This window comes from Siphateles boraxobius, unplaced genomic scaffold (assembly GCF_051911475.1).
Source record: "Siphateles boraxobius isolate OS27281-9 unplaced genomic scaffold, OSU_SipBor_1 55, whole genome shotgun sequence".
Lineage (NCBI taxonomy): Eukaryota > Metazoa > Chordata > Actinopteri > Cypriniformes > Leuciscidae > Siphateles > Siphateles boraxobius.
In genome coordinates, this window is record NW_027509181.1 from 2,336,669 (window position 1) to 2,352,522 (window position 15,854).

The 15,854-nt window shown below is 46.0% G+C and overlaps 1 protein-coding gene across 7 annotated transcripts in view; it reads left to right on the forward strand.

The window, feature by feature from the left end:
* The window catches only part of LOC143714613 (transforming growth factor beta-1-induced transcript 1 protein-like), a 163,528-nt gene that overhangs the window by 36,687 nt on the left and 110,987 nt on the right, over positions 1 to 15,854 (forward strand). For all 7 annotated transcript variants that reach the window (XM_077205843.1, XM_077205840.1, XM_077205844.1 and 4 more), the window contains 2 exons: positions 2,833 to 2,987; positions 3,087 to 3,148. In XM_077205843.1, coding sequence (XP_077061958.1) covers positions 2,833 to 2,987; positions 3,087 to 3,148 — 217 coding nt within the window. The remainder of the gene's footprint in view (positions 1 to 2,832; positions 2,988 to 3,086; positions 3,149 to 15,854) is intronic.

Below are 15,854 nucleotides of genomic sequence, written 5' to 3' on the forward strand. Positions count from 1 at the left end.
TCTGTTCATGTGTGCCCAGACATTTTAGAAATCCCGACCTGCTGATGTTTTACGGCCATGTCCGGAATAAAGTGTAGGCCTATATATGGTAAACCTATGTAGCTACATACAGTTAGGGCACATTAAAGGACATAAACCATGTTATAAGATTTTGGCCATATTGCCCATCTCTAAGTCATTTATTTCCTGCGTGACCTGTAAAGTCACGTCCACAAACCTCTTGCGTATTGTTTGGTCACACCACAAGGTGTCACTGTGGCCTCAATGCTTCAGCACTGCCACTCTGAGATCAATTGCTATGTCTTAGGTAAAACACGACCCCCTCAATTAGCATACAGAGCAATAAATGTATAAATAAATAAATGTAAAAATAAATACAATTGAAAATAAATAAATGCATAAATAAATAAATCAAAAAATAAATAAATGTGGAAAAAATATAATTATACATAAATAAGGAAATAAAAGTATAAATAGTCATTTATTTATTTATTTTTACATGTATTTACATATTTATTTGTTTATTTATTCATTTATTTATTCATTTATTAATTTTTAATTTCTGCAGGTTTGGTCCTCCATAGTATGGAGCTAGTCCTATCTTGATTGGTGTTGTGTCATGATGTCACATGTGACGGGGTAGTGGAAGCTATAAATAGACACTGGCTCATAACAGCGTCAGCTTCTAGTCTATATACCCTGTGTGTCTTATTTGGTTTTGTTTGTCACTATATATCTATATATCAGTATGTATGAGCCAAAAGAAAGTTTTCAGGCAGTGTGCGTCCCTTTGCCCGCATTATATGAGCGAGGGTGACACACACTCGCTCTGTGTGATGTGTTTGGGAGTGGAGCATGCACAGGCAGCGCTCAAGGGTTTGCCTCGAGGATTTGCTGCCTCTCAGGACGCTCCGCTCCCGCCTGGCCCTGTTTGATGAGGACCCGATGCTCGAATTATCTGGCTCGAATTACACCACCTCATTCTCCTGCCTTTGAGGAGCTACTCGAGGTTGTGACCAGAGCTGTGGCCAAATTAAATAACGAGTGGCCAACAGAGAAACAGGAGACTTCCTACTGTTAGAGAAAAGTAAGCTCGATGAATGTTTCAGGCTTGGTCACAGCCTTCACGTAGGAGCCTTACGTTTTTCACCGATCTCCACACAGAGGTTTCGAGATCGTGGAACAAGCTGTTTTCACATTTCACATTTATTCTTTGATTTTGGGCTCAAGAGAGAGGCTATGTGGTAATACCGCGGATGGAAGAGACGTTTGCATCATATCTTTCACCTTCAGGCTTATTTAAGCGGCGGGTCAGGCTGGTACATGCCTGCATACAAAGGGGATTATGCAGGCATTCCAGACCGACCTTTTAAAAGATATGGACGACAGTGGGGAGGTCCTGCTCGAAGATATTAAAGAGCTTCGTCGAGCGGAATAAATCTACGAAATATATCTCAGTGGGTCCTGCGCACCGTGTAGAAAGGGTACAGATTTGAGTTTGAGTATCGTCCACCGAAATTCAGCGGGGTAGTTCATACTATTGTCAAGTCACTTTCATTTATATAGCGCTTTAACAATGTAGATTGTTTCAAAGCAGCTTTACAGTGATAATAGGAAATTAAAGTAACAGATTGTTTTGGCTTTACATTAGCTCTAGAATAAAGTTATTGTCTAGCTAAAGTTAGTTTTGATTGATTCACTTCCGTTGCAACGATCATTAGTTAGTCATTAACTTAGGGGCCGCTAACACGACACCGTTCTAACAGGAAACTTTTATTGCGTTCTGTCTGTTCATTTGCACGACAACGGTGTTTGGTGGCTCGAGAACGAAAACTTTGAAATAGGTTCCAAGGTGCAAGCTTTGAACATTTTTTAAAAACGTTATCATCTCTGTAAACTTCAAAAACGTAAATATGTGAAAACAGTGACAGCTATGCATATGCAACTATGCATATGCATATGACATGTATAGTCTATAGGTATGCACGTTTTAATATACTGTATGTGCACATGCGCTTAGTCTTTTTTACAAATTGACATTGGCAAATTACATTTGTAAAAGTTTCGATTGCAGTTTAAATTACTTGTCTGGCCTGCATAATACAGAATTTTTAGTCGTTTCCGCAGATCCATGCGAACTGGAATCATTTTGATAACGTTTTATCAGTAGAGGTAAAGTGAAGGAGGCCTTCACAAGTGGAGAGACTAGGCTAGTTGACACTTCAGGAATGTGTTGTATTCGTGTCCAGTCGCAGGTCCTTTATCTGATCTGGATACGCCCTGGATACGGCGCACTGCGGTAAACCTCGGGATAAACAGAGAGACTATATAAGCGTAGAGGCCATTCTTCTTATGTTGTAACGAGTACATCGGGTGTTATGGGAAGTGTTCCCGGTTTCGGCTGATCTAGTTTAAGCAGCCTAACATTTATCAATGATTTGAATTATAGAAGTGGATAATGTGTTATTTGTTATGCTAGGTTAAAGAGATGTGTTTTTAGACTAGATTTGACCTGACTGTGTTTGCTTCCTGGACAATGTTAGGAAGATTGTTCCCAAGTTTTGGTGCTAAATAGTAAAAGGATCTACCGCCAGCAGTCAATTTAGATTTTGTAGGTATTATCAACTGGCCAGAATTGTGTGATAGCAATAGACGTGAGGGACTATATCAACTGCACCCAGAAATACCCAGTTATTTTCCTTCCCCATTCAAGTTTTCCACTATTATTATAATTTTAAAAAAGGCCAATAATTAAAAAAGAAAGAAGTGCCCCTCAGAGTCTTGCCTTACTACTTTTACATGATGTTTTTCTATAACTTTTTGTCTTTGTAGATGCCCTGCTTGCTGATCTGGAAAATTCAGCCTTTCCTCTGGGTCACTATCCTGTCCTACTGACCTCTGACCCTCCAATGAACTCTGATCCCCCATCCAGTGCTCAGGATCCTGCCCAGAACCGGCCACTCCCTCCAGCATACACCCCGCAACAAGTATGCCATGAGAACCATTTTTAAAAACAAATATACATCTGGTGTAATGTTTCTAAGCAATATATAGATTCAAACGATTTTTATTCATCTGTTTCATAGACTGTTTCTGCTGCGATGAAGTCCAATGGCTCTCAGAACTCTAACCCAGACAAACTTTACAGGTATTTTAGCTCCCAAGAATGTAATGTCCTGAATAATACATTGATTTTCACACATTGTACATGGTTCAAATAAAGACCGAAGTGAGTTTACATGATCTGACACTTGATCTGCCCTGTGCACATACATTCTATTCTCAACATTAGTTCCCATTTCGGTAACATTTTATAATAACTGCATGGTATGAATCATTAGTTAAGCATTGGTAAATAGTTAATTCATCATTTATAAAGCATTGGCCCTACATTAATAGACATTAGTAAGTAGTTTATAAATACAGCTATAATTGCTTTATTCTTGTTTTATAAGCATGTCTATAATGTGTTTAATAATTGTATTTTCATACTTTATTAATGATCAATTTATAATTTCTTAAGTATTACATTATTTACAAACCAGTTATTTAAGTTTTCAGTGGTTCATAACATCATTTGGAAAGTGTTAGTAAATGATCAATAAACTGTTTAAAGGTACATTTATACATCTAATTATTTAGACATATAGTAATAGTTACTCAGTGTGTTAATAAATGCTTTATTAACACATATTCCTACTGTAATTCATGACAATATCATAGAAAAACAAATCACTGCAATATCATAGAAATTAAAAATTCCTGTACACCTCCAGAAACATATCTGTGCAGTAAAATGAAATTAAGCCTCTGCAATCTGATATACAAAAAAAATTCTGTAAAGAGTAAACATTGCTGGATAAAAATTTACCAGTGCCAACACTGGATTCCAGGAATGCCAAAATACATCAAAATATTTTTTTTTTTTATAAAACAACAGTTGTCATATTTTCAGTTTGTTTTTTGATCTGTTTCTCTGTCCTGTTCATGTTTGAGTTTTTTTGTTGTTCTTCTAATCTGTTAATAGAGGGTATGCGTGTGACGTCAGAATGACTGTGGTCATGCCCATTGAGTGGCAAAAAAAGCATTGGTTCCCTTTCGTTGTCACTCCGAGTTACGTCGGATGACGACGAATGGGGTTTCGCTTAGAAAGCCTATCAACTTCGAGTATTACAAAACGAGCCAATGGCAAAGAAATGCCATGGGTCTGCGGAATTTGCATGACGTAACTCCGCCCCACCTCGTGGGTATAAAAGGAGGACGCCAGCAACAGGCAGATATGTTTTCGCTTCGGAGCCAAGTGTAATTCTTCACTCCTTAACTCTCTGGGGTCGAGAAACGCGCCGGCGCGTTTTGCTGTTTTTTTTCCACATAGCAGCAACATAGACTTAAAATACTCCGTCATTTTTGGTCATATAAATAAAATCAACACATGATTATAAACTATAGAGGGTCTTCTTTTTTTGTGTACACTCACATTAACATCAAAACCGTGTGCTTTTGTAAAATGAAGAAAATAAACAGGGTGTGCTTTCTGCCTCTCTGTCTCCGTTAAAAAATTTTCTGGTGCACGTCTCTAAACTTAAACAAAGCTCAGCGAATACTATTCACACAAGCACGAGCAATATATCTTTATTATCATTTAAGTTTGTACTTTTAAAATATCTAATTCAAAACTAAAATAAATATTCTCTGTTTATGTAATCTATTAAAAAAGAGAGAGGTGTCAGCCGATCTCATTATCGTTCTCTTAGCTCATTATTCTGCTAATCTGACACGCCCACGGAGAGCGCGCGGTATTCAAACGCAAATGATCTGAAGCAACACATGCAAAGTGTCAACGCCCCTCATAAACGCGATGACACAACAAATGTAATCATCAGATTAATGTACCCTATTTCTTCTTGCGAGGCTGTGTGAGGAATAATCCTGGGACATTTACCTCAGAACATGTACTGTTTTTTTTTCATTTCGAGGAGCAACGGATCCATCTGATAAGTAAGTTTTTTTTTTATTATTGTTCTAATCGCGATATCATAGTGTATGTAAACTGCAAAAAGACTGTTTAAATATGAATCGCGTCTGTGTGTGAATGAATGAACTGAACAGTTTTTACCAAACCCTATTGCTATACTGAGATTAGTGAAAATCGACTGAAATATGTTGAAATAACGTTAAAATGTCTTTGTATTAGCAACGTATTAAACTGCAAATTAATATGTATGCCCTAATATAGGCTCATAGAAACAAAAAACGACATGCCTATGTTACAGACGAAATATGAAAGACAACATTTCGTCGACTAGTTTTGGATAGATTATTAACTGTTTACTGTAAACTAGACTACTGCCACATTGAATAAGCTTTTGTTCACCAATTTCTGCTCAAATGTTATATATTAGGCTATGTTTGTTTTGTCAAAAATAAAGTCATCAACTAGGATGCTATTATAGTCTTTGTTCCAATGTAGGCTTTATTCAAACTAATGAATCCTTAACTTTGAAATATGTATGATAAAATGTATACTTTAGTTTTTACAAAGAAATAAAAGAAATATGAAATCTCCATCTGAGAAGTACGTTTTTTTATTAGTGTTCTAATTGCGATATCATAGTGTATGTAAACTGCAAAAAGACTGTTTAAATATGAATCGCGTCTGTGTGTGAATGAATGAACTGAACAGTTTTTACCAAACCCTATTGCTATACTGAGATGAGTGAAAATCGACTGAAATATGTTGAAATAACGTTAAAATGTCTTTGTATTAGCAACGTATTAAACTGCAAATTAATATTTATATGCCCTAATATAGGCTATCATAAAAACAACAAACGATATGCCTATGTTACAGAAGAAATATGAAAGACAACATTTCGTTGACTAGTTTTTGGATAGATTATTAACTGTTTACTGTAGCCTAAACTATAGACTACTGCCACATTGAATAAGCTTTTGTTCACCAATTTCTGCTCAAATGTTAAATATATTAGGCTATGTTTGTTTTGTCAAAAATGAAGTCATCAACTAGGATGCTATTATAGTGTTTGTTCCAATGTAGGCTTTATTCAAACTAATGAATCCTTAACTTTGAAATATGTATGATAAAATGTATACTTTAGTTTTTACAAAGAAATATTACACTTGAAATATTGTTATTTTAATTTTTGCTGTAATTGTAACCTTTTTAATAAAATAGCAAATAATATATTTACAAGGTAGATGTAAACAAAATCTTAAAAGGTCAATATAAGCCTTCTCTTCAAATTATTTGTATTGTGTTTTATTAGTGACAAATTTGGGGAGAGGATACATATCCAAAACTTTCTGAAAATACAGTATGAGAATTAACTACACAATTACTAGAAATGTTCACCTTGGATATTATACAACTTGCAAGCAAAAATACAAGTGGAAAAATACTATTTTTTTATAGATGTTTCCAACTGTGAACCAATTTTGTATATACAAATTTCTTTTCTTGTGTCCTTGTATTCTGTCTTGTGGCTCAGTGACACACCTGTGAAAAGCTCATTATGCAGGCTCATTAAGCAGGTCTTTTGTCTTCACAGGTGTGAATCAGACCATTATACATGAGTCACGCCCATTTCGCATATTGCCTTTCCAAACAAAAAGTGTTTTACTAAATTTAAATCAATGTATTGTTTTATGTGAATGATTTGGAAGGATGATTTTCAGATCATTTTGAAGCAAAAATCCTAGGCGAGAACATCCATTAGTCAAAAGTCTTGTGGACACATATTTAGTATGTGTTTTGTGGCCTTATTTCAGAGACTTTAAGTTTTAGTTTTTTCAATAACCATGCATAAACAATATTCTCTCAAAAATACAAACATGTACATACATCTTGCTAACATATTATGGTAGCCCTGTTTGTGCTATATAGAGTGAATTTACACCTTTGCCATTAACATGTTTATAAATAACTGAAAAAAGCACAAATGTTAGAGCATGTCAGAACACCTCCAGGACCCCAAAAACACATAGGACCCCAGAGGGTTAAGCTATCTCTGATTGTCAGCTTCTTACGAGACGAGCAACTCTCCAGTGTTGGTGTGACGGCGATCTCCCGGCGAGTGCACACTTCCTGCTTATCTGAGCGTGGTTTGCCAGCGAGTGTGTTCTCCGCGGGCGCTTCAGCACTGAGTTTCTCTCACAAAAAGAGCTTCCCGCTTTCTGTGGGAACATGACCATCGCAACACTTAGATCGAGACTCAAGGATCTCGCAAGAGTGAGAGTCCCCTCATCCACACCCCGATCTAGCGCCTCCTCGAGAGGCTCTACTTCGGCTGGTGGCCAGGGTGATCTGAGGGTGACTGTGTGGAACAAAGCGCCGACTATGTGTCCGTGCCCCGCAGCACCTTCTCCAGTGTTGCAACCCGCGAGCGTTCAGGGGATCCTCGCGGGACCGTCCTTTGAGGTCCCGCGGGTGTCCTTTCGCGCTCCAGAGGAAGATGCGATGTCAATCGCAGCATCACAAGGCGGGTCTGATTCGTCTGGAAGTGACGACTCGTCACAGCTGCCACCCTCGGGTGTGAATACGGCTGTGGCTCAGTCCGATCCAGAGATGACGGCCATGCTTTCCCGGGCGGCCGCGAGCATTGGTTTGGAGTGGAACCCTCCACCCTGTCCTGAGCGCTCGGGGCTGGACGATTGGTTTTTGGGTGCAGCTGCGGCTTCCCGTCCTCAGCCTGCCCCAATACCTTTCTTCCCGGACGTGCATGATGAAATCTCGAAGTCCTGGAAGACTCCCATGTCTTCCCGCGACCGCTCGTTGATTTCATCCGCCTTTCCTCCCCTCGATGGGGCAGCCGCCCGTGGGTACACTGGGCTCCCCCCGGTTGAGCGCTCTGTTGCGATGCAGTTGTGTCCTCAGAGTGCCTCTTCTCGCGGCGAGCCTAAGCACCCATCCAAGGCCTGTAGGTTCTCGTCTACCCTAGTGGCGAGGTCCTACAGAGCGGCGGGACAGGCGGCTGCCTCTTTGCATGCCATGGCCACTCTGCAGGTCTATCAGGCGCAGATGCTAAGGGACATGCACGAGGGTAGGACGGACCCAGGGCTCTTCGAAGAGCTGCGCGCCGCCACCGACCTCGCCCTCCGGGCGACGAAGGTGACCGCACGCTCCCTGGGTCTGGTGATGTCCACAGCTGTGGTCCAGGAGAGACACTTGTGGCTGAACCTGGCTGACATGCGGGACGCTGAGCGCTCTCGCCTGCTCGACTCCCCCATGTCCCAGGCCGGCCTATTCGGCGGTGCGGTGGAAGACTTCGCCCAACAGTTCTCCACCGCCCAGAAACAGACTGAGGCCATTAGGCACATTCTGCCCCGACGGCCCGCTGCTGCCTCCACCCAGCCGACCGGGCAGATCCCTCAGTCTGTTCGCCGCCGAGGGCGCCCTCCTGCGGCTCCCGCCCCTCCCGCCCGGCCCAAGCAGCAGCCTCCACCCAGGCCCGGTCGCGGAGGAAGCCGTAAGAAGGCGCCCCAGCCCTCTCCAGCCCCGCCCCCCGCTAAACGCCGGGCCAAGCGGCGCTCCTGAGACGGGCTGCTCAGGGATGCTGAAAATTACTTCTCAGGAGATGGTAGCAGGACCACTCCTTCCCCCGGTGGAGGGCCGGGGGAGAATCTTTTGTTCTCCACTCCCCGCTGCTCACCCACGGGTGGGCAGCACCCTAATGTGGTTAAAGAAAGAAGTAACATTCCCATCCCTGAGCACACAGAGTTCTCGGACGACACGGTGCGCCGCCTCCGAGCCGTGCACCCCTCGTCCCCCTCTGTCCCAGAGCCGGTTGGCAGTGTGCGCCGTCCCCGGACCGTGCCGCTCCCTTCCGCCTCTGTCGCCAGCCCCCTGGCAGAGCAGACCCCCGTGGAACGTTCTTCCTTCCCTGGTCTCCTCTGTCAGGGCGCGGTTAATGACTGTGCCCCCACACCGGGCCGCTATGCCGTCCACGTCCGGGCCAGTCATTCCGCCCTGCTGCACCATCGGTGGGAAGTCTGTGGTCCGTATGACCCCGCTGGTACAGTTTTTGGGAGCCTGGCTAGAGCTCCCCCTCCTGTCCCGCTGGGTCGCACGGACGATCAGGCTCGGCTACGCGATTCAGTTAGCGCGGTCTCCTCCCCGCTTCAGGGGAGTCCGCTCCACTTTGGTCGGTGGCAACGCCCCTATCATGAGAGCAGAGATCGCCACCCTGCTGGCGAAGGGTGCGATCGAGACCGTCCCTCCGGCCGAGATGAGGACCAGCTTCTACAGCCCGTACTTCATTGTCCCCAAGAAAACCGGTGGGTTACGGCCAATCCTGGACCTGCGTGTGCTGAACCGTTCCCTTCACAGGCTGCCGTTCAAGATGCTCACTGCCAAACACATTCTCGGATGTGTGCGGCCCCAGGATTGGTTTGCAGCAATCGACCTGAAGGACGCCTACTTTCATGTCTCCATTCTCCCTCGACACAGACCGTTCCTTCGATTTGCCCTCGAGGGGCAGGCATACCAGTACGCGGTTCTCCCTTTCGGGCTAGCCCTGTCTCCTCGCGTCTTCACGAAGGTCGTCGAGGCAGCCCTTGTTCCCCTTCGGGAACACGGGGTTCGCATCCTGAACTACATCGACGACTGGCTGATCCTAGCTCACTCTCGAGACCAGGTATGCGAACACAGGGACCTAGTGCTCCGGCACCTAGCTCGTCTGGGCCTTCGGGTCAACTGGGAAAAGAGCAAACTTTGCCCCGTGCAGAGGATCTCTTTTCTCGGTATGGACATCGACTCGGTCGCCATGTCCGCGCAGCTTACGAGCGAGCGCGCGCAGTCACTGCTGACTTGCCTGAGACAGTTCGAGGGCAAGAGTACGGTTCCACTGAAACTCTTTCAGGGGCTCCTGGGGCATATGGAATCTGCAGCCGTGGCAACACCGCTCGGATTGCTTCATATGAGACCGCTTCAGCTTTGGCTTCGCGACCGAGTCCCGAGGTGGGCATGGCAACACGGCACCTTCCGAGTAACTGTTACTCCGTCTTGCCGTCAGACCTTCACCCCGTGGTCGGACCTCAGTTTTCTACGGGCCGGAGTGCCCCTGGAACGAGCTTTGCGGCATGTTGTTGTAACGACAGATGCCTCCTCCACGGGCTGGGGTGCCATGTGCAATGGACGTGCTGCCGCGGGCTCCTGGACAGGACCCCGCCGCCTCTGGCACATCAATTGCCTCGAGTTGCTGGCCGTACGTCTTGCTTTGCGCCGCTTCCGGGCCGTGCTCAAGAACCAACACGTACTAGTCCGTTCAGACAATACCGCCACTGTAGCGTACATCAACCATCAAGGTGGTCTACGCTCCCGCCGTATGTCGAAACTCGCCCGCCACCTCCTCATATGGAGTCAGAAGCATCTGAGGTGTCTTCATGCCATTTACATCCCCGGAGCCCTGAACTGTGCAGCCGACGAGCTCTCACGGCTTCAGCCCCTCCCGGGAGATTGGCGACTCCATCCCCAGTCGGTTCAGCTGATTTGGGACCAGTTCGGGGACGCACAGATAGATCTGTTTGCCTCTCACGACTCGACCCATTGCGCCTGTATTATTCCCTGACCGAGGGCACGCTCGGCAGGGATGCACTGGCGCACAGCTGGCCGCGAGGCCGCAAATATGCGTTTCCCCCAGTGAGCCTTCTTGCGCAGACCCTGCGCAAGGTCAGGGAGGACGAGGAGCAGGTCATTCTGGTCGCGCCATACTGTTTCGCCCGGACCTGGTTCTCCGAACTAGTACTCCTCGCGACAGGACCTCCCTGGCCGATTCCCCTGAGGAAGGACCTCCTTTCCCAGGGACGGGGCACCCTATGGCACCCTCGTCCCGATCTTTGGAACCTCCACGTGTGGCTCCTGGACGGGACGAAGCAGGTTTGAGTACCCTTCCACCTACGGTGGCGGCTACCATCACTTCCGCTAGAGCATCGTCCACGAGACACGTTTACGCGTTGAAGTGGAACCTCTTCGTCAACTGGTGCTCTTCTCACCGAGAAGACCCCCGGAGATGTTCGATTAGTGTCGTGCTTTCCTTTCTTCAAGATAGGCTGGAGCGAAGGCTGTCTCCCTCCACCCTGAAAGTCTATGTTGCCGCTATTGCCGCACACCATGACCCAGTCGAAGGTAAGTCTGTTGGAAGGCACGACCTGATCATCAGGTTCCTGAGAGGAGCGAGGAGACTGAATCCTCCTCGCCCTCCTCTCGTTCCCTCTTGGGACCTCTCAGTGGTTCTAACTGCCCTGCGGAGTGCTCCCTTTGAGCCTTTGCAATCAGTGGAGCTTAAGTTCCTGTCTATGAAGACAGCGCTCCTGGTTGCATTGGCCTCCATCAAGAGGGTGGGGGACTTGCATGCATTTTCCGTTGACGAAGCGTGCCTGGAATTTGGGCCGGCTTACTCTCACGTGATCCTGAGACCCCGGCCTGGATATGTGCCCAAGGTTCCTACCACTCCCTTCCGGGACCAGGTGGTGAACCTGCAAGCGCTGCCCCCGGAGGAGGCAGACCCAGCCTTGGCACTGCTCTGTCCAGTACGCACCCTCCGCGCCTATGTAGACAGGACGTAGTGTTTCAGGACCTCAGACCAGCTCTTTGTCTGTTATGGTGGGAAGCTGAAGGGAAAGGCTCTCTCCAAGCAAAGGTTGTCTCACTGGATTGTGGACGCCATTGCCTTGGCATACCAGCAGCAAGGTCGACCGTGCCCCCTTGGTGTGACTGCCCACTCCACCTGGAGTGTGGCATCCTCTTGGGCTCTAGCGCATGGCGCCTCGCTAACAGACATCTGCAGAGCTGCAGGCTGGGCAACACCTAACACATTCGCCAGATTCTATAATCTCAGAGTGGAGCCAGTGTCCTCTCGTGTACTCGCTTCAACCAGCTAGTACTGGACCCGCTCAGGTGTCTTCGCTTGCTCGCCATTCCACTCCACGGACTGGATACGTGCGATATTCTCCTCAGGTGAGCTTCCCCGAAAGCCCTGAGCTCCTCCAGCACTCCTGACGTCGGCGCCAGTGTCTATTGTCTGCGTGACGGCTAGGTGCCTCCCGTGTGCATGGTCCCTCCTCTGAGCGACCCCCACATGTGTATTTCCACTGTAAGCCTCTTGAGCATGTGTCTTTCCCTTGGCAAGCCACCTTGCCACCCCTGGGGTTGAAATATTCCACCTGCGGCTGGACACCCCAGTGTTCTCCATATGTCTCCTTCGGGTCATATGTGTATTCTCTAAGTCCCCCCCCTCTGGGTTGGCAGTAATTGCATATTTCCCCTAAACTTTGGGATATGCTCCCCAGTGTACCTTGGTATTCCTGTGCTAAATAGGAGTCCTTCGTCCGTGCCAGTCTCACGACAGGGATCTCAGATTTACGCAGGGCACTGGAAGACAGCTGAGAAGGTGGCGTGATTAGACTGGTAACCCCATTCGTCGTCATCCGACGTAACTCGGAGTGACAACGAAAGGGAACGTCTCTGTTACGTATGTAACCCTCGTTCCCTGAGTAGGGAACGGAGACGTTACGTCTGCCTGCCACTTTCCGCTGTACCGCGGGGATCGCCTGAGCTCAGTCTCAGCGAAGAAACATATCTGCCTGTTGCTGGCGTCCTCCTTTTATACCCACGAGGTGGGGCGGAGTTACGTCATGCAAATTCCGCAGACCCATGGCATTTCTTTGCCATTGGCTCGTTTTGTAATACTCGAAGTTGATAGGCTTTCTAAGCGAAACCCCATTCGTCGTCATCCGACGTAACGTCTCCGTTCCCTACTCAGGGAACGAGGGTTACATACGTAACCGAGACGTTTTCAGCGTGAATGCCGTGAAAAACACACACAACACATCCTAAACGGGAAAGTGCTTTGTGATTGACTGTACTACAAGTACAACTACATGTAACAAGAAATCTGAGGTATATGTTTACATGCACAGTGCACACCAGTAAGCTGATAACTCACAAATATCAGCTTATTGAAATAACCAGTTTTTCACGTTTACATGCAAACCAGTAACCATGACAACACAAGTAACCCGCAGCACTTTTATATGAGTTTATTAATAAATCAGGCCATGCCCCTGTGTGATGACAAAAAAATCATTTGCGTATCTGACTCAGAGTATTTCATTTGTTATGTCGGTTGTGATGTTAAATAAAGCTTGCAACATGTCAGCAGGAAACTTTCATGCCTGAGTATCCAGAGTGCGCAACGCTGACCATTGTGTCCACTGCTATGTTGTGTGTGTGTGGGTTGCACACACAATGGCTCCAGCCCCCTACTAGAGTCCAGTAATGGCTCCAGCCCCTGACCAGAGTCCAGTGATGGCTCCAGCCCCTGACCAGAGTCCAGTGATGGCTCCAGCCCCTGACCAGAGTCCAGTGATGGCTCCAGCCCCTGACCAGAGTCCAGTGATGGCTCCAGCCCTTGACCAGAGTCCAGTGATGGCTCCAGCCCCTGACCAGAGTCCAGTGATGGCTCCAGCCCCCGACCAGAGTCCAGTGATGGCTCTAGCCCCTGACCAGAGTTCAGTGATGGCTCCAGCCCCTGACCAGAGTCCACTGATGGCTCCGGCCCCAGCTCACAGCCGTAATTCCCCCCAAGGAAATATTTTTTTTGGGCGGGGGCTACCCATCCACGGCTACAGAGGCCATCCCAGAGCTGCCCACTCTCTCATACACAGCCAAGGAAGCCATCCCTGAACTGTCGGCGCCTTCCTGTCCCCCTGAACTGCCGGCTCCGCCATGGTCCCTACTGCCGCCACGGCCCTGGAGGCTTCCAGTTTTGCGAAGCCACCTCTTCGTCAGCCTTCTCCCACCCTTGGGATTTGTTACGGTGTGAGGACGCGCCCTCCGGGAGGAGGAGGGTAATGTCAGGTTTTCAGTTTGTTTTTTTATCTGTGTCTCTGTTCATGTTTGAGTTTCTTTGTGGTTCTTCTAATCTGTTCTATACAGAATTTATCTTCATCGTTCCCCTCCTGTTTGTTTCAATGGTTACTAAGTGATTGAGTTAGTTCTGTTCTGGTGTGTCTGTTTGTTTGGTGTGTATTTAAGTCCTGGGTTTCTTTCAGTTACGTGTATGTCCTCGTCATTGTTACGTTGGTGCAGACTGTGGATGAGTTTCGGTTCATTATACAACTTTAGTTTGATTTAGTAAGATTTAGTGTGAAAACTTCCCCAGATCCTACTGTAGTAAATCAAACCAAAGTTGTACAATGAATCGAAACTCGTCCACGATCTGCACTGCTGTTCTTTAATGTTTGAAAGTTAGTACTTTAAGGCCTGTCCAATCGGTCCAACAACAGTTGGTGTTACTGTGTTAACACCAAAAATAGGTCATGACCACTACTACAGATATAAGCCGACCAATATTCTTCTCTGATTGTAGATTTTGTTTGGCCATGCCATGGTTTCCCACCAGAAAGACTAACATTAGCCTAGATGCCATTCTTCTTATGATGTAGCGAGTACATCAGGTGTTATAGGAAGTGTTCCCGGTTCCGGCTGACCTAATTTATGCAGCCTTATAATCTTTTAACTGATTTGAATAATGTATACAAATGAAATGTATAATATTCTATATGAATGCCAGGTAAAATAGATGCTTTTTTTAGTCTAGATTTAAACTGACAGAGTGTGTCTGCTTCCCGGACAATGTTAGAAAGATTGTTCCAAAGTTTAGGTGCTAAATAGGAAAAGGATCTACCGCCAGCAGTCAATATTGATATTCTAAGTATTATCAACTGGCCAGAATTCTGAGATCGCAGTAGACGTGAAGGACTATAATGCGTTAAGAGCTCGCTCAAGTACTGGGGAGCTAAACCATTTAGTGCTTTGTAAGTAGTCAGCAATATTTTAAAATGTATACGATGTTTAATAGGGAGCCAATGCAGTGTTAGTAGATTTTATCCTACGTACCTGATCCTATACACTAGCACGTCTACACATCGACTTAGGTTGAGCCTACTAATGTGAGGGCGTTAGAGAGGACTCAAAAGCGAGAGTGACAATTACAGTTCTTTAATACAATCAAAAGTCTGACCAGAGGTAATCCAAACAGAAAGTTCAATATAATCAGCAACAGAAGAAACCAGCAGACTGGCAGTGTAACATGAACGTAAATCTCCTCTGTGGTTGGGATGAACAGAAGGTTGATGAAGCAGCGAGTCTCGTGAATCACGGAGAAACAGTTGGTGCTGGATGCAGGCGGCGAACACAGAGCAGTCAAGTAGCTCCAGCCGTAAGCAGGTAAGGTTCTGTGAATATACAATGACGAGCACAGAGTAATACCAGCCGTAGTAGTAATTACGTAGAATAGACAAGACAGGACCGGACAGGAAAAATACTGGTCAACGAGTAACTGTGACATTAAACAATCTGACAACAAGACAGGGAAAGAGAGGGTTAGAAGAAGCCAAGATAATGAGAGGAGATGAGGAACAGGTGGGGAGGAATGAGCCTAATGAAAAGTGAAGACAGCTGTCAGTACAGAGAGTGAGAGAGAGAGAGATGTGTGTGTTTGTGTGTGTGTCCAGCAGAGGGAGACAGAGAAGGAGATCATGAAGGATCATGACAACTAACCCTAGCTTGACTAATTTCAGCAAATGTCCTCTAAATGCTTCAATCACGGCTGAGGGATCTCAAGCATTTCTCAAAGAATCCCCCAAGAAGAATACATCACGGTCGGAGGATCTCAGACAAATTTCAGAGAGAATCCCACCAGCAAACACGAATACAACAGTTTTTATAAAATAGGGGTATGGCAAAAATGACATGAAACATTACATAATTTCCCCACAATTTTATTGGTTCTTCATAGACAACCCCTCTTGTTACTAGGTAACCACAAGGTTTC